The sequence below is a fragment of the Hippocampus bargibanti genome, linkage group LG01 (assembly GCF_051943395.1).
Source record: "Hippocampus bargibanti isolate YZ-2025 linkage group LG01, ASM5194339v1, whole genome shotgun sequence".
NCBI lineage: Eukaryota > Metazoa > Chordata > Actinopteri > Syngnathiformes > Syngnathidae > Hippocampus > Hippocampus bargibanti.
The window spans coordinates 12,878,766-12,902,541 of NC_142734.1; the positions used below are offsets into that span (position 1 = coordinate 12,878,766).

Sequence of the window (23,776 nt, forward strand, 5' to 3'; positions counted from 1 at the left end):
CAGATGAAATTACTGTCCTCTCGGACCCAGCATGCAAGGCACTTATGACTTTAACAAACATAATAAATATGAAAACGCCAATTTGCCGGGAGAGGGGAGCCGCTGCGTGTTCACGCGCTTGGGAAGCGCTTGGGAAAAACAAAGAAAAACAAATATGACGACACAAAGACACAGAGTCATTCATTTCACACACTGATTTAAAATGAACTCTTCTATTTATGGTTTCAGTTGGTTTTCTTTTTTAAGCATTTTAGTTCTTATTTTATTTCGTTGCAGTGTTTAGTATGACTGAAGTGTGATGTGTGTGTTATATAAAATGCTGCAAAATGGGATGTGTAAATCTATGAAAACATTTAAACTTAGTGTTAAATGTATATATGTATCTGTCAATATCAATATCAATATGGGTCGGACCTGGATTAATTTAACTGTTACTGTTTGCATACTGTTTGTATTCTGAGAGTGACTTTGGAATCCCTTAGCTGTTAACAGTACATATTTGTTTGCATTTATTTTGGATTCGATTAGACTTGCCTTTATTAGTCTCACTGTGAAGAAATTTACATTTCACAGCAGCAAAGTGATGAAAGAATGAAGACTGTGGGAAAGTATTTTTTCAGTCGCCACTGAGAACGCAAGACAGCGTGTAAATAGCCGTTCATAAAAAGAAAATAGTGTAGTGACCGGTAGGGTGCAACAGTGCGCCTTTTATGCCATTCCCCGCCCTTCATTTTCAAGAGAAGGAGAAATTTGAATTCTTAAGCGAGGCATCAGCGGTTGAGTTGAAGGAAGCGTTTCTTGCCGTGGTTGGCAAGAGTAATTTTATTTTATTTTTGCGGTGGGTTTTCAAGCAACGAAATGGCAGAGGAGTCGGCTGTTAAAGTATGTGTTAGAGTGCGTCCGATTATTCAAAGGTAAGATGACAAAGCATATGTAATTTGACAAGTGTTCAACAAATCTACGAAGCGTTTAAACCCAATCCACCGATAATGTTTACATTTAAACATATGAGTGAACTGGTGCGAAAAATCCTGCCATTATCAGCTAGCACAGACCAGTCATAAAGAATCGCGTTGGTGTACACTCGTAATGTATGTATATATGTTTTCGGCGAACGAATTGGCATGGAATGACCATTATACAGGCAGACAATGGGCATCTAATTTGAGGCACTCTAGTCAAGGGTTGTCAACATTTTTGTTGAAGCAGACTGCATGAATTAGTAATTGTATTTCTCCTAGGAAATCAGCCAAGTTCCAACAGGACAACTAATACAACATTTCAGCAGACCTATTCTGATCTTTCCTAATCTATTCAATTCATTCAAGTCATTTATTCTTAAGCACTTTCTGAACCATCTTTGTTACACGAAGTTGTTCCAGATGAAAGAGTCAGACATCAACGATGTCATGTCCCTTATAACAAATGACACTTAGCTTCAGCAATTCCATCCTGGATTACTCGACCAAAGTCCCGGCACATTTGATCCATCGCTCATTTCTAGACCACTATTACCGAAAGCAAATTCAAATTCATAGAAAGAAGATAAGTGCTTTGCCAAACCAAGGGCACTTTTATAAGTGCAGCAACTCTTATTTCAAACAGCAACTTCAATATACCCAATGTCTTCTATGTTTCTTTGTTACAGGGAAGAAAGTGTCCCATCTGAAAATGCAGAGCCTGTTCAGGTCTATTGGAAAAGTGATAAGAAATTAATTCATCAGATTGATGATGGGAGCGCAACAAAGAGTTTCAGTTTTGGTATGACTTTCTGCTCAAGCATGTTCGGCATCATCTATTATTTCTAAATCCGCAGCGTGTGGTACACGGTTGCCATATTGCAACATCTGATGTGAGCTTCTATTTTTTTTTTACAGACAGAGTGTTCACTGCTGAAGAAACAACCATTCAAGTTTACCAGGATATCGCAAAGCCATTGGTTGTTTCCACTGTGGAAGGATACAATGGTGGGTAATGGCACCATAAAGCTTTACATCGTACTTCTTCCTGTGCATGTCTAAATGTTGCCACCTTAACATATAGCAGTTAGAAATGAAAGAGGAGTGAATCAGAGTGTCCTTTTCACCAGTGGATCAAAGACGTCATGCCGAAAATGTACGCACATCTGCCACAAGCAAAGTTTGTAAGCAACAAGAAGCTTTAGCGCCCATTAATGAAAAAGAGATTGAGTTCTGGTCAGTTCTGGTCCAAGCACACTGCCGAGAAGGCCCAAACATTAAGCACAGATTATTTTTATTTGAAGAGTTTCATGGCCAAAAATTCTGAAAATAATCCACATCAGGTCCACTTGGTGTAACAACATCACGATGTGACAAAACAAAAGACAAAAACAACAAAAAAACGACTTTTCCTTTCAACAGGTACCATCTTTGCTTATGGTCAGACAGCCTCTGGAAAGACGTTTACGATGATGGGGAGTGATCATGTTTCTGGGGTCATCCCACTGGCTGTTGATGACGTCTTTGAAACCATAAAAAAGGTCAATATGTTGTAGGTTTTTTCATGCTTTTGTGATTGTGCTACTATTTGTATATCATTTTCTCACTCATGATCTCTGTTTGGACTGCAGTGTCCAAAGAAGGAGTTTCTTCTCAGAGTGTCTTACATGGAAATATACAACGAAACTGTCACTGATCTGCTTGTAGACAGCTGGAAAAGAAAACCTCTGGAAGTGAGAGAGACAACAAATGTAAGTTGTCTTGTTTTGTGTATTCTGGATAGACCATTTTATTGGTGTAAAAATATATGACAACCAATTGTAGATAGTGTGGGTGTGTGTGATAACAAGCATAATTGAGACACTTGATGTACTTTTCATTTCAAAATGTGAATGTTTAGCAGAATTCGTATTTACTTTGTGCAGAAAACAATCCATGTCGTTGACCTGACTGAAGAACTGGTGACCTCTCCTGCTCAAGTACTTGCCTGGATTCGCAAAGGAGAAAGTAAGTATGATGACCTGTCTTATCTGGAAGATGTTTTTTTTTTTTTTTTTTTTTTTTTTTTTCATGTAACGTGTGGTTGATCTTGCAGAAAACCGTCATTATGGAAAGACTAAAATGAATGAACGCAGCAGTCGGTCACACACTGTTTTTCGAATGGTAAGTAACTGGAATCATTCTTTGATAAGATTCCTTTGACACTTTTATGGTTACATTTTTGATTATATCTTTCAATCTTTTTTGCTCCCCACAAATAATTTTTCAAATTTTGTGTTTAAAATGTGTTTTTCTGAAATGCTCAGGTGAGGTTCCAGTGGTTCAAGTCGATGTAGGTGTTGTGAAGAATTCCATTGCTAATAAATAAATCAAAAAGTTCTCTTATTGCTACTATTGTATTTTTAATAGAATAGATCTGTTTCACTTCAATGATTCACTGAAAAATGCTCAACTGTCCTCTAGATCCTAGAGAGTCGTGAAAGAAGTGACCCGGCATCAGGGGAAAATGCTGACGGGGCCATCATTGTTTCCCATTTGGTAAGTAGGCTTTTCTTTGCTGTGAACTTTTGTTTGCTAAGAGGCTGATTTTCATTGGTCGTTGTCCTGTGCGAAAATTGTTGGCACTACACTTAAGTGCTGCATTTCGAAACTTAAAATGTGGCAGAATGCATTCCATTTATGTTGACTGTCATTTACCCCCTCCCTCCTTCTACCAACCAAATATTTTCCATCGGTGTGTTTTAAGTGGATTTTAAGTGTGTTGAAATTGTTTTTACCAATGTGTTTCAATTGAAGTCAGCGCTCCCTTCCTAAATGAGACATGTTTTTTCCCCTTTACTTGTATATTTATTTTCTTGTTTAATTTATGTTCCCACTGTCCACTTTGAGTGTTTTTAATTCCCCTTCTACAGCTATGTCGGGAGCGGGTGTTGATTTTAAAATGCTTCATAAATAAATTGAGTTATATTTGCATTGCATTCATTGTTTTGTCCCCGTCTCAGAATTTAGTTGACCTGGCGGGATCAGAGAGAGCAAGCCAGACAGGGACTGAAGGTGAAGAGCTACGGTTTTATGCTGTCGTTGAAGCCTCACTTGTTTTAATGCTTGATGATTAACAGTGCTAAAATGGACTGGATGTGATTCCATTTCTTAGGTACACGCTTCAAAGAAGGTTGCAATATCAATCGCAGCCTTTTCATCCTTGGCCAAGTGATCAAGAAGCTCAGTGAAGATAGTCAAAGGTATATCAAATTTATCTACTCTACTTGCCAAATGCCAAAGTTGTCAATGATTTGTGGCTGCTTCTCAGATGTGCCGTCAATCACATCTCAAAATTGTGTTTTTGTGCACACGGATACACAGTGTCTCACAAGATTAAAATGCTGACTTACTCTGAAAATACTGTGTTTTCCGAAGTTTCATTAACTATAGAGATAGTAAGTTGACACGGATTCTTCAGAACTCCCTCGGTGGAAATGCCAAAACCGTTATCCTCTGCACAATCACAACAGCATCACTCGATGAGACACTCCGCACCCTGCAGGTTGGACTATTGCTTTCCTTTCAGAACACTTGATTGATGAGGTCATTAAAAATGCTACCCTGGTGAAAGAATTTCTTTCCTATTACATGCGGTGAAAGTAATGTTTCAAATACTGTCTTTTTGTAAATGGAAATTTATAGTGGTTACAGTAAGACTAACGTCTATAGTTTTTACTTTTATTTGGAAAAACTGCTATATTAAACCATTATCCATTTGACCATTTTTAGCCTAAAGGACGGAAATTAAAGCATTTTTTCATTTACTGACCCAACTGACGTAAATCTGTATAGCTTATGTTTCAAAGAGGGTGCTTTGTAATCTTGCGTACAACACCCCTCTTAACTGTGACCATAAAAATATATTCGAGAACTGAAATGTGCACAATATTTGGACAATTATTGTTAGATTTTGCTTGTTTTTTTAAATAATTGACACATGTGTTATTTCTACAGTTTGCTTGCACTGCAAAGAAAATGAAAAATGACCCACATGTGACAGAAGTTTCTGATGACGGTGCACTGCTCAAAAGATATCGCAATGAAATTGTAGACCTCAAGAGACGACTTCAAGAGGCAAGAGATGTTACTTACCTTTTGTTTTTTGCCCTGCAATGTCTTGTCCATCTCATGAGGCATACTTGCAGCCTCATTTTCAATGCATTGACAGAGTGATCCCCCCCCAACTTGGTGCAGGTTTCCTCGGAAACACAGACCACGGCGACAGAAAGAGAGGTGCTCTCTCGTCTCCTCCAAGAAAAACATCAACTTCAAGTAGAGCAAGAGGACAGAATAAGAAACCTCACCAAACTACTGGTCACTAGCACCAACCTAACACGTGTACAAAAGGTAACCAACCGGTCGTCAAATTAACATTGCTACTTTTTGTCTAATCTTCATTGGTGCAACATCTTTCTTCTTCTTTACCTTTCGGCTTTTCCCTTCAGGGGTCGCCACAGCCAATCAATGTCCTCCATCTATCCCGGTTTTGTGCATCCTCTTCTCTCACACCAGCTACCTTCATGTCCTCTTTGGCCACATCCATAAACCTCCTCTTCTGTCTTCCTCTCGGTCTCCTGCTTGGCAGTGCAAGGCTCAGCATCCTTCTCCCGATATAGTCACTCTCTCTCCTCTGGACGTGTCCAAACCATCTCAGTCTGGCCTCTCTGACTTTCTCTGCAAAGCCTCTAATATGAGTTGTCCCTCTTATATACTCATTCCTGATCCTATCCAACCTGGTCACTCCCAAAGAAAACCTCAACATCTTCAGCTCCGCTACCTCCAGCTCTGCTTCCTGTCTTTTCTTCAGTGGCACTGTCTCCAGTCTAAACATCATGGCTGGTCTCACCACTGTTTTATGCACTTTTCCTTTCATCCTAGCTGAAACCCTTCTATCACACATCACACCTGACATTTTTCTCCAGCCGCTCCAGCCTGCCTGGACACGCTTCTTCACCTCTTTTCCACACTCTCCATTGCTCTGGACAGTTGACGCCAAGTACTTAAAATCCTCCACCTTCTTTATCTCTGCTCCCTGGAGCATCACGCTTGCACTTGGATCCCTTTCATTCACACACATATTCCGTCTTGCTGCGACTGATCTTCATTCCTCTCCTTTCCAGGGCATATCTCCACATCTCTAGTTTCTCCGCCACCTGTTCCCTGTTCTCACTACAGATCTCAATGTCATCTGCAAACATCGTGGTCCAAGGAGATTCTTGTCTAACATCGTCTGTCAGCCTGTTCATCACCATAGCAAATAAGAAGGGGCTCAGAGCTGGCCCCTGGTGGAGTCCTACCAACACCTTGAATTACTCCGTCACACCGACAGCACACCTCACAACTGTCTTACAGTCATGATACATGTCCTGCACCGCTCTGACATATTTTTCCGTCACTTCAGATTTCCTCATGCAATGCCACAGTTCTTCTCTGGGCACCCTGTCATACGCTTTCTCCAGATCTACAAAGACACAATGCAATTCCTTCTGACCTTCTCTGTACTTCTCTATCAGCATTCTTAAAGCAAACACTGCATCTGTCGTACTCTTTTTGGCATGAAGCCATAATGCTGCTCACAAATCTTCACTTCTGCTCTTAGTCTAGCTTCAACTACTCTTTCCCAGAGTTTCATTGTATGGCTCATCAGCTGTATTTCTCTGTAGTTAGTACAACTCTGCACATCTCCTTTGTTCTTAAAAATGGGCACGAGTACACTCCGTCTCCATTCTTCAGGCATCTGTTCACCATATCTTGTTGAATAACCCAGTCAGGAACACCACCGCCACCTCTCCAAGACACTTCCATACCTCGATTGGTAAATCATCAGGCCCGAGTGCCGTTCCCCCCGTCATCCTCTTCAGCGGCCTCCTCACTTCATCCTTGCTAATGTTTGCTACGTCTTGGTCCACAACAGTCACGTCTTCTACTCTTTGTTCCTTCTCATTTTCCTCATTCATCAATTCTTCAAAGTACTCTTTCCATCTTGACATCACAGTACTGGCACCTGTTAATACATTGCCATCTCTATCCTTAATCACCCGAACCTGTTGCAGGTCCTTACCATCTTTGTCTCTCTGTCTCGCCAGCCTGTAAAGATCAGTCTCGCCTTCCTTGCTGTCCAGTTGAGCTTACAAGTCGTCATAGGCCTCTTGTTTGGCCTTTGCCACCTTTACTTTAACCGTGCGCTGCATCCTCCTGATTTTTGTTTTGAAGGTGCCCAAGCGCCGGGTGACGTGGGGAGGGAAAATGCTACGCTTGGCCCACACGTCTCCTGGCCAAAATGGTCATTCCGACCGAAGCTTTGTTGAGTTTGTCGATCACAGGAGGAAAGCTGATAGCATCGCCGAAATGGATCTGTTGGTTGAAGGTAAGGACAGTCACGACCACATTCAAAAGTCCCGTTTGACATTCTACGTTCGTTGAACCACAATGATGGTCTTATGCCAATGGGATATCATGCCTCTGGCAGTCAGCCGAGGTGATATAGGTTACATCCCTAACTTTGCATATTAATAGATGACGAAGACTTTGATAGTCACTGGGAGATTCCTGATGAATCGTCAGATGACATCAGCGGAAGTCAAGATTTTATTACTTTCCGTGGCTTGGATAGCAGGTATCATTTTACTATTACAATCACAACTGAATTATTTTTTTTTTCCATTCGTTTTTCTGCATGTCAATTGTCTACAACAATTTACAGTAATATACTTATGTATGTACATGACTGTTTTAGGTCAGTTGAAAGAGTAGCAGAACTGGAGCTGGAACTTCAAACAGTTGGCCAGCAAAGGCAGCAAGCCTTGGATCAAATTGTGGTCATGGGGGAAAAGGCAATAGAAGTTGACTGCCAGCTCAAAAGCGAGGTTCAGCAAAAAGCAGAGGCCTTTGAAAAAGTACAGTTGCTCGAGCTGTGCGTGACTGAACTGAAAAGACAAATTGAAGAACAGAGTGACAAGCAGTTGGAATCTGATGAACAGGTGAGTTGAAAACGTGATTCTGTTCCCATGGTTCCTTGCCCACTGCACTGGTTTTATTTTGAACTACAACGCACTTTCCCCCCTAGATCAAAATAGATTTGGCAGAGATTGTCCAGCATTGTGAGATTATATCCACTGAGAAGGTAACTTTTTTCCTCCTCCATCAAATTCAGTTTGGAATTGTGCTGTTAACAATTAATCTATGAATCATATCGACTATTGATCTTATGGCACTTATTGGACTTGCGACACAATGGAAGGAGTTGACGTTTTAGATCCCTACTGATTTGAGATGAAATTTCTGTATGGTCATACGATCTAGAATTATAGATCATCTATCACGTGAACCTGCTTAAGCCATAGAAATAGATAGGTTTAGAAGTGGCGTAGAGACGAGGTTGATGGCAAACCCGGAAGTGACGGCACGAGTTGTAGCGTCCATAGTAACGTGGCTTGGTTTGGCATAGAAATAGGATAGTTTTGAGCGTATTTAGGTCTATTTAACGTATGGATGCTGTAAAAAGGAACAACAGTTGGGGGCCGCAATGTTTCGCTTACGGATGCTTCAACTACAAGCTGAAAAACAAAGGAATTTCGTTCTTCAAGTGAGTGAAAATGAAATTTCTATAAAAAGAAAAAAAAATCATTCGTTTTGCGATGTTTTAGCGACTAATTTTCGTCCTGTTTTCGATCTTCGACCGTGTACGTTCTAGCTGTTCTTCATTAGTATGAAATTGAATTGGCTCTGCCTCCTCAAGCATGTAACTAATTCGACACTAAATTTGAACTGCAGGGGTGTGCGTTTCACTAAACATTGCTAATTTAGCAATATTGCTAATATATTGCTAAGTTCATTGTTAACGCTAAAAACGTGTCTCACTAAACATCATTTAGCAATATTGTTAACGCTTAGCAATATTGCGAAATATCAAAGTTTAGTGAAACGCGCCCCAGGTTAGCCGACTCTGCTCATACAACATACTAATAATTACTTCTTGATCTTTTTGATCCGTTGTAGATTTCACACATATATACACTATACACAGTGTTACCTAATCCTCTACAATTTCTGATTTAGTCCAATTCCGGGTGGCCCGGTAGTCGAGTGGTTAGCACAACGGCTTCACAGTGCAGAGGTCGCCGGTTCGCGTCCCGGTCCGGCCTCCCTGTGTGGAGTTTGCATGTTCTCCCCGGACCTGTGTGGGTTTTCTCCGGGTCCTCCTGTTTCCTCCCACACTCCAAAAACATGCATGGCAGGCAGATTGAACACTCCAAATTGTCCCTAGGTGTGAGTGTGAGAGTGACTGTTGTATGTCTTTGTGTGCCCTGCGATTGGCCATTCAGGGTGTCCCCCGCCTCGTGCCCGAAGACAGCTGAGATAGGCTCCAGCAACCCCCGCGACCCTAATGAGGAATAAGCGGTACAGAAAATGAGATGAGTCCAATTCCGATCACCAATTAAGTATGATCATTCTTTATGAATGTTATTTTTTTCACGTTTGAAGATTGGTTACAATCACACTCAAAAGATAATTATACTATGTATTTGAATCTTAAAGAGCTGTCATTTCTATTATTCATAACATTTTTAGACTCTGAATAAATATACATCAATAGTGGTGTATTTAATTGCAATTGTATGTTTTGGATTATAAAAAAATTATAATCCAAAGCATATCTGATCTTGAAAGTTGAGGTTTTTGGAGTTGTCCGACTTCACATCGTGCCGAAAGACGACGTGAGAGTGAAGTAGTTGTCTTCTAAGAATCATGAAACACTGGACGTGATGTTATTCTGTCCATTTGTGCCAATGGATGGTCCTCACATGAGATTAGCCTTGATGTTGAGAGTGGTGTGGGAGCTGTGCCTCAGGGATGGGAGGTTGTGAATTTGGGACATCGTAGATGACACACATCGTCTGTAGCGTGCCATCGTCAGTAGTGAGAGAGCTATAGAGAGAGATGTAAAGATAGATAGAGAGAGAAAGACAGATAGAGGTAGAGATAGCGAGAGGGTAGAGATAGAGATAGAGTGTAGAGAGAGAGAGAGTCAGACAGATAGACAGAGATATATATATAGAGAGATAGAGAGAGAGCTAGAGATAGATAGAGAGAGGGATAGATAGGAAGAGAGAGAGAGCTAGAGAGATAGATAGATATATATATATATAGAGAGAGAGATAGAGATGGGGAGAGAGAGAGACAGAGAGAAGAGAATCATCATAGATAGATATAGAGAGAGAGAGAGAAGTAATATCATCATAGAAATATATCATCCACAACACGAACCACGAGCACTGGAGCCCCGCAGGGATGCGTCCTCTCTCCATTGCTCTTCTCTCTCTACACAAACGACTGCACCTCAACGCACCCAGCTGTCAAATTCATAAAGTTCGCAGACGACACCACGGTCATCGGTCTCATCAAAGACGGCGACGAGTCTGCGTACCGACAACAAGTGGAGCAGCTGGAGCTCTGGTGCAGCCGTCACAACCTGGAGCTGAACACGCTCAAGACAGTTGAGATGATCGTGGACTTCAGGAAACATCCATCACCACAGCTACCCCTCACACTATCCAGCTGCCTTGTGTCAACCGTTGAGACCTTCAAGTTTCTGGGAATCACAGTCTCCCAGGACATGAAGTGGGAGGTCAACACCAACTCTATTCTGAAAAAGGCCCAACAGAGAATGTACTTCCTGAGGCTGCTAAAGAAGCATGGCCTGCCACAGGAGGTGCTGCAACATTTCTACACGGCTGTCATCGAATCCATCCTGTGTTCTTCCATCACCGTTTGGTTCGGCGCCGCCACAAAAATGGACAAAATCCGACTTCAACGGACAGTTAGGACGGCGGAAAAAATCATTGGCACCGCCCTACCCACTCTCGAGGACTTGCACACTGCAAGAATCCGAACAAGGGCGCGGAAAATCCTACTGGACCCTCCGCACCCTGCCCACCACCTTTTCCAGCTACTCCCCTCAGGCAGGCGCTACCGATCCATGCGCACCAAATCCAGCAGACATTTAAACAGCTTCTTCCCCCAAGCCATTAACTCTTTGAACTCTTCAACAGTAGCCAAAATGGAACTGTATAGTGCCACTTAGCAGTTTTTTTGACGACGATACTAGTGCAGCGTGTTCTACCGGAAACAAATTCCTTGTGTGTTCTACATACTTGGCAATAAAGATGATTCTGATTCTGATTCTGAGAAGAGAATCATCATAGATAGATAGATAGAGAGAGAGCTAGAGAATCATGAACCACTGGACGTGATGTTGGAGCTGTGCCTCAGGGATGGCAGGTTTTGAAAACATATTTAGCCACAAAGTATTAGAATTTCGTCGAATACCGGAAGAAAATCGACGAAAAACGAGCAAAAATTATTCATATGGTACGGAACTGTGTCAGAGGCTACAACTTGTGACGTCATCAGTGACGCCACGACCTGGTGACCGCGGGCGCAATGCTATTGCCTCCTTTGGGCACTTCTAAACCTGTCTATTTCTATGGCTTAAGCAGATAACAAAAAGTGTGTGTGTGCGCGTATGTGTGTACCAATTGGGCACAACAATCTAACCACTTGTATATCTTAGAAACAACATTTCTTACTTTTTTGCACAGTATGTTGATAGGCACAGAGCTGTTTCCAATATAATGGCTTTCCAATGGCAAAGGTGCTCTTTTTGGACACTGCACAAGATATATTATGGTTTTCTATTTTTTTTTTATTTTTTTTTAATTTTAGAGCCATGTCAATTTTGTGAATACATTAAAATAAATATTTAACACAGCTTTCAGAATACACACCCAAGCAAGTAAAATACCTAATTAGTGGCCTATATAAGTAAAGCAGACTTAAAGGACAACAGACACCATTTTTTTGTTTCCTAACTGACATAAGAACAACATTTTATAGCATCTAAAATACCCAAAACACGCAGGCTGATATTTTTAGTCAAATGCAAAACACCAATAAAAATGACTTAGTGTGCTGCTAAAACTGCAACAAATTGAGCTGCGAATTGAGGGTTTTCAGAAAGTCCCGCCCCCAGTTCATGGCGTCACGCCAAGACGTCTTGCCTTGCTCGAGAACCAAAACAATGGCTTCAGATTCGGAGAAGATGTTTTCTTGTTCCTCATCCGGTTATGAATATGATTCAAGTAGTTCTGAAGAGGAAAGCATAAATGTTTGCAATCAATTAAAGGAGTCCTCCCATATCAATTCGAGCCGTCAATGACAGCAAGCGTCCCAGACAAAGGCAGAAGATGGCGCCCACGCTCTGTTGGAAATGGACTGATTTGTCTGCTGGGAATTTGTGTCAGCGAATATCAAATAGTTGTCTTGGTGCAACACACAACGATTCACCATTATCGCGTTCTTAGTTTTCCTTCTAATTTCGCCATCAACATGAAGCTTTCAGACCAAACCAAGTACCGCAAAATGCATTGTGGGCGTTCCAAATGTGACGTCAGGTGGGGATCGTCAACTCGAAAACAAGACTTCCTGAATATTCAGCGTGAGTCTTAAAACGTAAAATATAGCTATATGTGGTGGAATCTTTGTAAAATACGCTCAGTAGAAGTCATTTGAAGTGATTTTACAAATTATGGACACAACTTGTCCGGAGGCGTCGGTTGTCCTATAAGCTCTCCCTTGACATGAGCAGAGCAATCTTGATGACCAACTGTGACTTTGCCCTTACCATTAGTTCATGATAATGTAGTCATTCGAATATAGAACCATTTACCCCCTTTACAGATACAGTAATTTGTATTTAAGGCATATATCTAGTTAAAGGTCTCCGTGTTGATGGATAAATGCTTTTACCACATGGCTTTTGCAACATTCAGCAGCGGAACCTATTTTCATTGTCTGAAGAACTTCTGCTGTTGATTTCCATGTTAGGATCTAATGCAGTTTGGTTTTAAATTTCAATAAATGATTTCATGTGAAGCAGGCGTTGGATTTAACAATTAATCAGTCGTATACAATTGGACCACCAAAATGACCAGGAAACATCCAAGGAATTTTTGCTTTTGGTTGTGTTTCCAGGATATTCTGGCCTCCGAGCGAGACCATCTCAAGCAGGAACTCGACTTTGTTGTTGGGCAGACTCAAATACTGCAAAAGGAGAAAACTGCTCTTTCACAGGAGCTGAAGGATAAAGCAGACCTGGAGGAATTTGTCGCACTTGAAGAAAAGATAAGAGATGAACATGAGGTAATTGAGGAAATGCGTTCCTCAAAATGCAATCAGGTTCTTTTGTGTTTTGATTACGGGCAACATTTTCAAAACTATTGTCTGATTAAAACTGACATGCAAAACAAACCCCTAAAATATGTTGTGCAATCTGCCAATGTGATATATTTTTTTAATAAGTGGTTTTGCGGGTGGCATTTTCAAAAGGGAACAACATGCTGCTTGTTTTTAAACCTTTGCCTTTCAAAACTCCAAGACTCTCTTTGTGTATCAATGTGCAAGCTTAGTGATATTGTTAAAAGGGGGCAATTTCTTTAATTTTGCCGTTTTCTGAAAACTGCGACAAGAAATAACTGAAACTTTTATTTCTAGCTATGAACATCTTAAATGAACGTGAAATGTAAAAGAATGACAGTACATGTACTTGTGGTGAAACCTTACATATTTTAGGATCTGTTGGCATATTGACTTGTGCGGTCTAAAACCTTCCACTTATGTATTGACTGGTGAAATATTTATGATCTTGCAGACTGAGTTGGAAAACAAAATTTGCTCATTGAAGGAAGCTATGAAAGCCCGTGATCTACAATGCATGGAACTTAAGGTGAGGTGGCTGAGAATTCACACTTTTTGCAACTAATCAGGGACATGTAAATAGTAACAGTACCACATAATTTCAACGATTCAATTTAAAAAAAAAAAAAAAATTCTAGTTTTATCCATTTTCAGTAAAGGAGCGGCACATAAAAAAATCACATATGTTTATGTATGTATTTATTTATTTAGAAAAATCTGGAGACTGCTTCTCAAGAGCTGGTGAAGAAAACCCAAATTGCTGATGATCTTCAACAGATGGTACAGTGGAATATTTGTATGCCGATGTACAGAACATTATACAATTTTTTTCAGAACAGTTTTTTTTTCTCTTTTGTTTAGCACCAGAATGAAACATTGACAAAGCAATACCATAATTTCTCTACATTAAAAATATACGAATAAATCATAGATATACACACACGGTTGCCACATTCCCCCATATTATGTACTGTAACTAAATGATTATCTGCACGCATTGTTTGTAGGATTTATATTGATACAAGGAGTTTTCGTTTCCTTATTTCAGTGTGGTATGGATTTGGCGAAAGAAATGGCAAAGCTTCGTCTTTCGCTAGCTGACTCGGAGGCTCTTGGCTTAGAAACAAAGAAAGAATGGGCAGTTCTGCGCACTGAAAACATTGCCCTTGAAGAGTTGAAGGTTAAGAACAAATTCTACAAAATATTCAAACTTCCCTCATTCTAAAACATTTGGGTTTGTCATCAATTTTGATATGAGAGTTTTTTGTTTCTGAGGCTCATTTTCTTGTCGTTACCATCTTTACTTCAGATGACCATGACAGTGAGCCATGAAAAGATGGAGGCCGAAGTCAACAGCCTACGCTTTCAACTTGAATCTGAAAAATCTCATTTCAAGAAAATGCAGGGGGATCTCCAGAAAGAGCTTAATGTTGTGTTTAATGAGAACATCAAGCTAACCACTTTGCTTGACGGCAAGATCCCCAAAAGTAGGTTTTCCGAAATGTCGTAATGCAAATGCCGGGCCCTACTAATCGTCAAAGTGGCCCAGCCTAACTGCAGTACATTTTCAGAGTGATGGCAAGTTATGAAATGATTTCCATACCCAGATATCATGGATAGTGTGGAACTCGAGAGAACAGTGTCCGAACTGCAAAAGGAGCTTGCGGCATCTCAAGAAACTGAGGGAGAACTGAGAGCTCAGCTGCAGGAACTAAAGTCACTTCAGGCTCTCCCATTTGAAGAGAATAACCCGGAAAATCAGGTTTGTTTTTGAACCAATACGTGAAGCTCATACCCTATTTTTGGGGCCGAGGGAAGTCATTTTCCAAGGTCACAATGCTCGCAAGTGCACTGCCCTTTATTCTGCTTTGACGAAGTAAGAAAAAGCTTAAAACTAGAGATATTCTGAACTCATTCCGTGCCATTCACGAATTTATTTGGAAATTGAAAATATGACTTAGAGCGCCATTCCCAAATTAGTTCGGTTGTTCTTGCCTGGATGCCGATAAAGCACTGACCTCTGTCAATGTTTTTCCCTTCCACAAGGGGCAACATTTCCCCTTTTTCCATGTTTGCGCTTTGATGCAGCGTCAGCTGTTGTTCAAGCCCTATATATACCAATATGTATGTATTGCATTGTATTTTGGACAGCCACCCTCATTTCAAGCTCATATACCTCCAAACCAATATAATTTAGGAAATAACTTTTTTTTTTTTTTTTTTTTTTTTTTTGTCTGTTTCTTACGCTGCATTGAATGTTTATGTAGCCCTAAAACTCAATATTCTGTGGGTCCTGGAATTCGAGTGACAATGACAAAAACCCTGGCACTTTAGTGAACATATTTTTACCCACGTCTGGCAGTGAATGAGTTCAATTAAGATGCCCAAAAAAGTTTAAACATCACATAATCTGTCTGACTTTCACATTGTTGCATTAAAAAAAAATCCTTGATGTACTTACTGTAAGTGGGGTTGTGACAAACTAGGCTACATTTTTGTGGTCGACGCAAGCAAATTAGACTTTTTTTTTTTTTAAATACAGTGTTGTTGAAGTTATCATTCAAAAGTGCAAACACTCGAAGCGGTAAAAAAAAGTTGGATATCATTTGCTATTTTCTAAAAATCTTTGCGAAATCTCTGACTTGATCCGTGTCTGAAAATGGGCCTCATTCATTATTCATAGTAATGCATATGATAAAAAGGAAGTTTCAGAAAATGGCACATTAATAAGTAGACAAGAACGAGTGAGCACTTGCTCTCAAAAAGGTTGGTGAACTCAGCTGTAAATGTAGTTTGAAAGCACAGTATAATGAAAAACCTTGTGTGGTGTTCAGATTTCTGCTGAAGACACTGAGAAGAAAGAATTGCTGGTTGCAGCGCTTACAGAGGAGAGAGACCAGCTCCGGATGGATCTAAAAGAAAATATAGATATGGTCAGTTTTCGTCCTAGCTCTCGACTAAATGTCATTTCTATCTCAGCATTTTTTGGTAAGTTTTTTTGTTTATTTGTTGTCAAAACAGATGATTGAGAATCAAGAGGAGCTCAGAGCGGCACTTGGGAAAATAGCTCATCTAAAACAACAGCTCAAACAGCTGGAAGATTCGCAAACATTCAACTCAGAAAAGCCTTTTGATGACATGACAACAGCGCTTGAGGCACTCCAAACACAAGTCAGTGTTTTTTTTTTAAAGCAAAGCAATCGTACATTATTGTACCTGCTTCCACCGCTCTCCTATTATGGTGACTTCAGCTAATGAGCCAAGTGTATCTGTTACAAGGTTGGAGTGTGTTGGGTGGCTTTGCAAATTGAAAAACACCATTTACTCCATTACTATTAGTCTTTTTATTTTATAGACTGTTTGTTGACCTGATTATGCCGACTTGAGCAATCCAGCCAGTACTGATTTTATCCTAATCTTACCTTTAGATTTTTAACCAGACAGTCACATTTGTTTTTCCATTACAGAAAGAGCAACATGAGGCTACACTAAAAGAAGTTAGTGAGCAGAAGAGTCACCTAGAGGGAGAGCTGCAGCAACTTGTTGATGGGGTAGATGAATGCTCTGCTTTGTTTCCACATTGTAAAATAACGTTTTGAAGATCATGAAATGATTTCAACATCGACTGTTTTGCGACTGATTTGGGACATTTGAAACTGTGTGTCTGTATGTGTGTCTGTGTGTGTGTAAAACATTAGGCTGCAAAGAATGAAAGCCTTCTACATTCCCTCCAATCTCAGCTTCAAGATCAAGTTCAAAGAAATAATGAAATTGAAAGAATGGGTCAAGAGAAACAAACTCAGCTGGAACATGAAGTTTGTTGAAACTTTGTTTATTTATTTATTTGTTTATTTTAGCTGGGCTCCCTTTAATATGCATTTCATTGTTTCCTCATTTTTAGGTTGAAAAATCTCAAAATCTTCTCCAATCTATCCAAGATGAGTTTGAAGATTTGAAGCTGAAGAATTCTACTCTTGTAAAAGTAACGGAAGAGAAGGAGTCTGATTTAAAGCAAAGTGTAAATAATTTCTCATCGTGATGTAATTTTTTTCCAAGTGGTTTGGCCATCTGTTGTGTGCTGTAGAAAGTTATAAAATAGCCTTCTTTTAAACAGATAAAGACTTTGAGTGAAGAGCTTGCAACTGTGAAAGCAGAGAGAGATGACCTATGTTTCAACAAGGAAGCTGGACATCAGTGTTTGATGGAAGAGACTCAGGGGTTGCAGTGCAGAGTGATGTCGCTCATTGAAGAGAGGGATCAGCTCCTTAATAAGGTGGAGGAACTGAGACAGGGCAAGCTACAGCTCAAAACAGATCTGGAGGAAAACATGGAAATGGTAAGGGACTTTGCATATCTTTATCAACAACCCATCCATTTGGAATGGTACTTCAGTTAAAGATAAATACCTGTACATAAAAACCAAGCCTCAGTTCACACTTCCTTGGGATTTTTTTTTTGCATCAAGATTGATTTTGAAGTGTAATACATTTAATTTGAGTATTGGTCTTCCTTAAAATAGAATGTATGACATTTTTATGGAAATCAATTACTTGCTATTCTCGTTGGGGCTTTATTCCTTCTCGCCTCCAGATCGCGAAGAATTACTGTCAATTAGGTGTGCACTTTCAGCCAAAGCACATACTGTAGATGTTGAAAATTTGTCAAAATACATAACATTTATACTGCTTGCTTTGACAAAGCCTTTGTCCTGCCGTATTACCATTCTATTTTGTATGCATTATATACTTTCTGAATTACCTTTGTTGTGATACGATTGATATGACTATTGTTCCAAAAATCTCGTGACACAAAATTTTTCCCTTCTGAACACAGGGTATAGACAATATGTATATGCTTTTAGATAATTGCACTGTGATTGCTCATTTTGAGAATGTGGATTATTTTCAGCGGACTGAGTACCAGGCGGAGCTCATAATGGCTCAAGAAAAGATCAACGTTCTACAGGAAGAAGTCAGCCTGTTGATGAAAGAAAAAGACACTGGCAAATGCCAAGAACTTCAAAATCAGGCACGGGTTACTGTTATTAAATCTTTGTTATAATCTTGGGCATCTAGCTAAAGTGAAGTCTCGCCTTCTCAAAAGCACTTTGAAACGTGATTTCATGCCTTCATCACATCTTGACGACGTTACAGTAATGTGTTTTACTTTGAAATCAGCCAATCCTCTACAAAGCAACTCCAGTTGCTGCTTCTCACCTCTTAACTGATACTCATAAGAGGGAGCACATAATCCTATAATTCATTTTCAAATATTTTAATGGCCTCGCCCCACGTTACCTTTCTGAGCCCCTGCGTACTTCCCCATTGAATCTGAGATGCAAAACAAATACTCTATGAGGTATAGAGATATAAGCGGAGGCTCAGAGCAGAGTGGACCTTTTCCGTTGCTGGTCCATTGTCTTGCTCACTATTTTACATTGCTATTTTTTGTATGCAGTCATAGTCTTTCCAACTAATCCTAAATCTCACATCATCACAGATTCATGGGCTCTCTGAGGAGCTTGAGAATGTGGTCACAGAGCGAGACAGTATCCAGTCCGAGATGGAGAAGCTGGTGTGTCAAGTGGCATCTCTCAATGAACAGTGTGATCAGCTGCACGGCCGACTTCAGGTAATGGGGAAAAGAGACAAACCAGTCCGAAACACAACAGGAGGTGAACACAAGAACACGCCATCTTGAAGTTTACGATTGTGATCAAGTTTACGTATCTGTTAAAGAACCTAATGTCATGGGTTTCTCGAGTTTTTGATAGTTTGCCCCCAAAAACACACATTCATGATATTTGGCCTATTGGATTAACAGAAAAGGAACCAAATCAGATGGATCAAAAATATACATACAGCAATGCTAATATTTGCTTACGTGTCTCCGTTGGCCATTTTAATCCAATGCTTTTGGTCACCATCCACACATTTCTGACAAGCTTTGTGGTTGATTCTTTGACCACTCTGAGCAGACTTGGTGCAGTTCAGTTACGCTTGTTGGCTTTCTGACAAAGTCTTGACTCTTCAGCAGTGTCCATTGACAATGGGGTTTAAGCCATCTGGGCTCTGGGAATTCCGTTCTAAACATTGTAATCTGATTTAGCTATTCCATAACCACTCTTGATATGTGTTTAGGGTTGTTCTCCTCTTGGAACACAACACTACGGACCCACTCTCAAATGCCTTGCTGATGATTTTAGGTTATTGTATCTTGAAAAAGATACAATCCACCTTTATTATTCTATTTAGTATGTTGAAAGCACCCGTTCAGGGGGCAGCAAAACGGCATACTAACCTGCCAACTCGCAATACTAAACCGCATTAGGCATAGTGTAGTTAGGCTTAAAGGCCTAACTTTTGCTCAGTTTGCACAGTTGCTCTTGGGACCTGCAGATGCTTGAAAATTGTTCCAAGTGACATGTCTATTTTTGACCCCAAAAGATGTGACCAAACCTGCCAACTCGCAAAGTAAAAAACAACCAAATGTAATGTTTTTTGTTGGTTTTTTTTCTTTTTAAATCTGATTTGTACAAATATGCTCATGTTCTTTCCACGTGTCTGCCCCCCACCCACAAATAGGAGGAAAAAAATAGTGACTAGGTAAATCCGCTGTAATACAGCAAAACATGGATGTAATTTCACATGTGGTTTGTCATCGACTGCATTTAAATATTAGAAAATGTCACAAATAATTACAGGAAGCATGCCACTTCACATTTTAAAGCTTTCTCTATAATTCAACCCCATGTTTGTTCTTTCTAACACCCCCCCCCCCCCCCCCCCCCCACCTTGACAGATCAGAGCTTCATCTGAAAAACTTGAGTGTGTTGAAGCTGACCAAAACACCCCACAGGCTGACCCTTCGGACAACCTGGAGCACAAAATTATGTCTCTCATTGAGGAGCTAGCTCAGTGTCAGCAGACACTGGAGAGATTAAATCAGGAGAAAAAAGAGATGGCTGTAAAGCTAGAGGATGCGACAGAAACGCATCAAGCAGAGGTTTGCAAAATTCCCCCTTGTGGGACGAATAAATGTTTTCTGAAATTTACTAAACAAAGGCATTGACTGTCCAATTCTTGCAGAAAATGCACTTAATTGAGAAAATCAACGTGCTTGAAGCAGTTCTACTAGTTCAGAAGGAAAGTCCAGATCAGAGCCCCATGAAGGACTTGGAGAACCTGACGCGCAGAGTGCAATCTCTCAGTGAGGAGCGAGCTCAGTTGCAGGAAACACTGGAGATACAAAAAAAGGAAAACGATCAGCTTGTAGCAAAGCTGGAGGTTGTAACAGAAACATATCGAGTGGAGGTTAGTTACATTAATATTGTATGATTTTTAATCAAAATGGACTAAGCAAAGGCATTGACTATCATTTTGTTCTTGGTAGGAAATGCATTTAACTGAAAAACTCAACATAATTGAAGCTGAGAAAGATGTTCTACTGGCTGAGAAGGAAGGCAGATTTCAGAGCCCCGCTGATGAAGTTGAGAAGCTGACATGCAGTGTGATGTCTCTCAGTGAAGAGCGAGTTCAGTTGCAGGAGACACTGGCTGGCCTCAATCAGGAGAAAATTCAACTTGCGACAAAGCTAGAGGATATGATCAAAGCATTTGAAGCGGAGGTTTGTTGCACCGTAAAGACTGTTTGCATGCTTTTAATGTCTTTTTCAGCTGACAAAACAGAACATATTTTCCTTTGCAGAAAATGTGTTTAATTGAGAAGATTAGTGCGGTTGAAGCTGAGCAGGAAAGTCAATATCGCAGCTCTTTTGAGGAGCTTGAAAAACTGAATTGCACAGTGAAGTCTCTCACCGAGGAGCGAACTCAATTGCAGGAGACACTGGAGACACTCAATGAAGAGAAAAATCGGCTCACAGCGAAGCTCGACGATGTGACAAAAACGTGTCAAACTGAGGTCTGTTTTTTTTTTTCCAAACACCTTTTATCAATTGTGTTGTCAGGGCATTTTTGGAATGTAAATTTTCCATTCATTGTGCCAAGAACCCTCACATGCTCACCATTGCTTAACAAGCACTCCTAACTCCGATGGGAGCCTATCAGTTTCGGATAAATAAGCCCCATCCTAATGGCAGATCAATGTCCGCTTCAGGCTGTGACTGACAGTGATTTCCCCACCCTCAATAACTCGAACACAGGAACCCAACACATCAAAATAGGTGTTAGGATAAAGGCAACCCACGGACATGAACAATTAAGGCAGCGATTTAATTTAAAAAAAAAAACTAAATGTGTGAGTGTATATATATATATTAATACTACCTGGAAGTCGAGTGGTTAGCACACCGGCTTCTCAGTGCAGAGGTCATGAGTTCAAGACCCGGTCCGGCCTCCCTGTGTGGTGTTTGCATGTTCACCCGAGCCCGCGTGGGTTTTCTACAGGTCCTCTGGTTTCCTCCCACATTCCAAAAACATACATGGCAGGCTGATTGTACACACCAAATTGTCCCTAGGTGTGAGTGTGAGCGCGGATGGTTGTTTGTTTCTATGTGCCCTGCGATTGGCTGGCAACCAATTCAGGGTGTCCCCTGCCTAGTGCGCGAAGGCTGCTGGTACAGGCTCCAGCATCCTCCGCGACCCTAATGAGGTTAAAGCGGTACTGAAAATGGATGGATGAATATATATTAGTGCTGTCAAATATGCTGTAAAATATTTCATTATGATCAAATTTATGGATTTACATTTCAATCAGTCATAATCACAAATTTACATCTGTTCCAATTTTACTTTGCTTTCTTATTGTCCTATTTTTCTCATTTTAATGCCGCGTATCCCTTTCCTTTGTGATAAATATAAACATTTACTGAAGCAATTTGGATTTTCAATTTTAAAGAACATTTTTTTTTAACTTAGAGGAGTTATTCACACTGCACAACCGTCCATCAATCAGTGAAAACATTTGTCACAACAGCTCCTTTAACAGCCTTTTTAAGGAATCAAAACAAAACAATATAAAATGTGAAGGTGGACATCTAAGGTGAACTCGTACTCAGCCTATGGTGCAGTTACACCATGGCTCAATACTTCATTTTTCTCAAGTTTGCTTTTAACAGAGCAGAGAAGCTATCTCTATTCACCAGAGGTTCACCAACCACTGGCAATTCGTTGTGTGGGTGTTATATGCCATGTGATTGATTTCAGCTCAAGTCGAGCTGTGGACAATGTTGACAGGCTTGTAGCCACATAAATTGTCTATGGGTGCAGAAAATTTGTTCTTGGCTGTGTTATCCATTTTCCCCCTTTTGAGATTCTCATACCTGTTTGGCTTAGACCAGGGGGTGGAGTAGTCACATTAGCTGTGTGCTTGGCCATTAAGTGGCATTTCAAACTTGATGTACTACGATGACTGCTCAGTTTAGGACTGCAAAACACTTTTGGTCTTGTCAGTGAAACCATCTGGCAACCTTTTTCCAAGTAAACCTTCCAATCAAAAGCTTTTTCAGTGTCTTGAGCTGTCATCCACACAAACCTGTGCGGATGGCCTGTGGACCTGTGCAGCGCACTCATTGTTTTGTTTCAGGTTTATTTTAGTGTGAGGTGGTGCCGCAATAGCCTCACAAAAAAAATCAAGTTAAATTTAATGCCGGTAATAATACATTATGCATTCTGATTCTGATTCTAATAATGCGTTAAAGTGACAGCACAATTTTTCCTTTGTAGAAAATGTGTTTAATTGAGAAAATCGAAGGAATTGAAGCTGAGCAGGAAAGTAGATGTCAGAGTTCAATTGAGGAGCTCGAGAAGTTGAATTGCACAGTGAGGTGTCTCACCGAGGAGCAAGCACAGTTGCAGGAGACACTGGAGAGACTCAATGAGGAGAAAAACCAGCTCACAACGAAGCTAGACGATGTGACAAAATCATGTCAAGCGGAGGTTTGTTGCATCGTAAACACAGTCGGCTTGATTTTAACATTCTTGTGAAACTGACTAAAAGGTGTAAACTGTTTTATGCAGAATATGTGTTTAATTGAGAAAATCAGAAGAATTGAAGCTGAGCAGGAAAGTCGATGTCAGAGCTCCTTTGAGGAGTTGGAGAAGCTGAATTGCACAGTGAGTTGTCTCATCGAGGAGCGAGCTCAGTTGCAGGACACGTTGGGAGAACTTGAATGGGAGAAAAAACAACTCAAAACGGAGCTGCAGGACAAGGTAGGCACAGTACAATTATGTTTTATTGTAATTCCAAGTCAGTTGTTTGTTCAAAATAGAAACTCCTATAGACAATTTTCGAAGCGTTACAAGATTGTTGATCGTCAATCACGGGCCTCCACAATGCAAGAGTAGATTGAGCAAAAAAATGGAGAGCAACCTTCAACAAGAGTTCTCAGTCATGGGCATTTTTAAAACTTTGTGAAGATCAGTTGTGACAACTTATAAAGAATAGGCCATGGACATCAAAGCAGGCAACATATCTTCTAAAGCAGGGGTGGGCAAGCTTTTTGACTCGCGGGCCACAATGGGTTCTAAAATTTGACAGTTTAGTTTTAAAAAGGACTAAATG

At 40.4% G+C, this 23,776-nt stretch overlaps 1 protein-coding gene across 2 annotated transcripts in view; it reads left to right on the plus strand.

Annotated features, from left to right (window-relative positions):
• The first annotated feature begins 774 nt into the window (after positions 1–774).
• Positions 775–23,776, plus strand: part of cenpe (centromere protein E) — a 32,603-nt gene continuing 9,601 nt past the window's right edge. Inside the window, exons 1-37 of one of the 2 annotated variants that reach the window (XM_088997186.1) lie at positions 775–914; positions 1,649–1,761; positions 1,878–1,967; positions 2,382–2,500; positions 2,591–2,710; positions 2,885–2,966; positions 3,055–3,122; positions 3,423–3,497; positions 3,962–4,013; positions 4,114–4,201; positions 4,377–4,503; positions 4,956–5,075; positions 5,196–5,348; positions 7,215–7,368; positions 7,518–7,617; positions 7,738–7,981; positions 8,068–8,124; positions 13,035–13,202; positions 13,711–13,785; positions 13,968–14,036; positions 14,305–14,436; positions 14,566–14,743; positions 14,864–15,018; positions 16,091–16,189; positions 16,278–16,427; positions 16,724–16,807; positions 16,955–17,071; positions 17,158–17,274; positions 17,371–17,592; positions 18,165–18,284; positions 18,756–18,887; positions 20,058–20,261; positions 20,345–20,569; positions 20,649–20,882; positions 20,963–21,175; positions 22,939–23,151; positions 23,233–23,424. In XM_088997186.1, coding sequence (XP_088853312.1) covers positions 859–914; positions 1,649–1,761; positions 1,878–1,967; positions 2,382–2,500; positions 2,591–2,710; positions 2,885–2,966; positions 3,055–3,122; positions 3,423–3,497; positions 3,962–4,013; positions 4,114–4,201; positions 4,377–4,503; positions 4,956–5,075; positions 5,196–5,348; positions 7,215–7,368; positions 7,518–7,617; positions 7,738–7,981; positions 8,068–8,124; positions 13,035–13,202; positions 13,711–13,785; positions 13,968–14,036; positions 14,305–14,436; positions 14,566–14,743; positions 14,864–15,018; positions 16,091–16,189; positions 16,278–16,427; positions 16,724–16,807; positions 16,955–17,071; positions 17,158–17,274; positions 17,371–17,592; positions 18,165–18,284; positions 18,756–18,887; positions 20,058–20,261; positions 20,345–20,569; positions 20,649–20,882; positions 20,963–21,175; positions 22,939–23,151; positions 23,233–23,424 — 4,917 coding nt within the window. In that variant the 5' untranslated portion in view covers positions 775–858. The remainder of the gene's footprint in view (positions 915–1,648; positions 1,762–1,877; positions 1,968–2,381; positions 2,501–2,590; positions 2,711–2,884; positions 2,967–3,054; positions 3,123–3,422; positions 3,498–3,961; positions 4,014–4,113; positions 4,202–4,376; positions 4,504–4,955; positions 5,076–5,195; positions 5,349–7,214; positions 7,369–7,517; positions 7,618–7,737; positions 7,982–8,067; positions 8,125–13,034; positions 13,203–13,710; positions 13,786–13,967; positions 14,037–14,304; positions 14,437–14,565; positions 14,744–14,863; positions 15,019–16,090; positions 16,190–16,277; positions 16,428–16,723; positions 16,808–16,954; positions 17,072–17,157; positions 17,275–17,370; positions 17,593–18,164; positions 18,285–18,755; positions 18,888–20,057; positions 20,262–20,344; positions 20,570–20,648; positions 20,883–20,962; positions 21,176–22,938; positions 23,152–23,232; positions 23,425–23,776) is intronic. The other variant, XM_088997195.1, reaches the window with a different exon arrangement.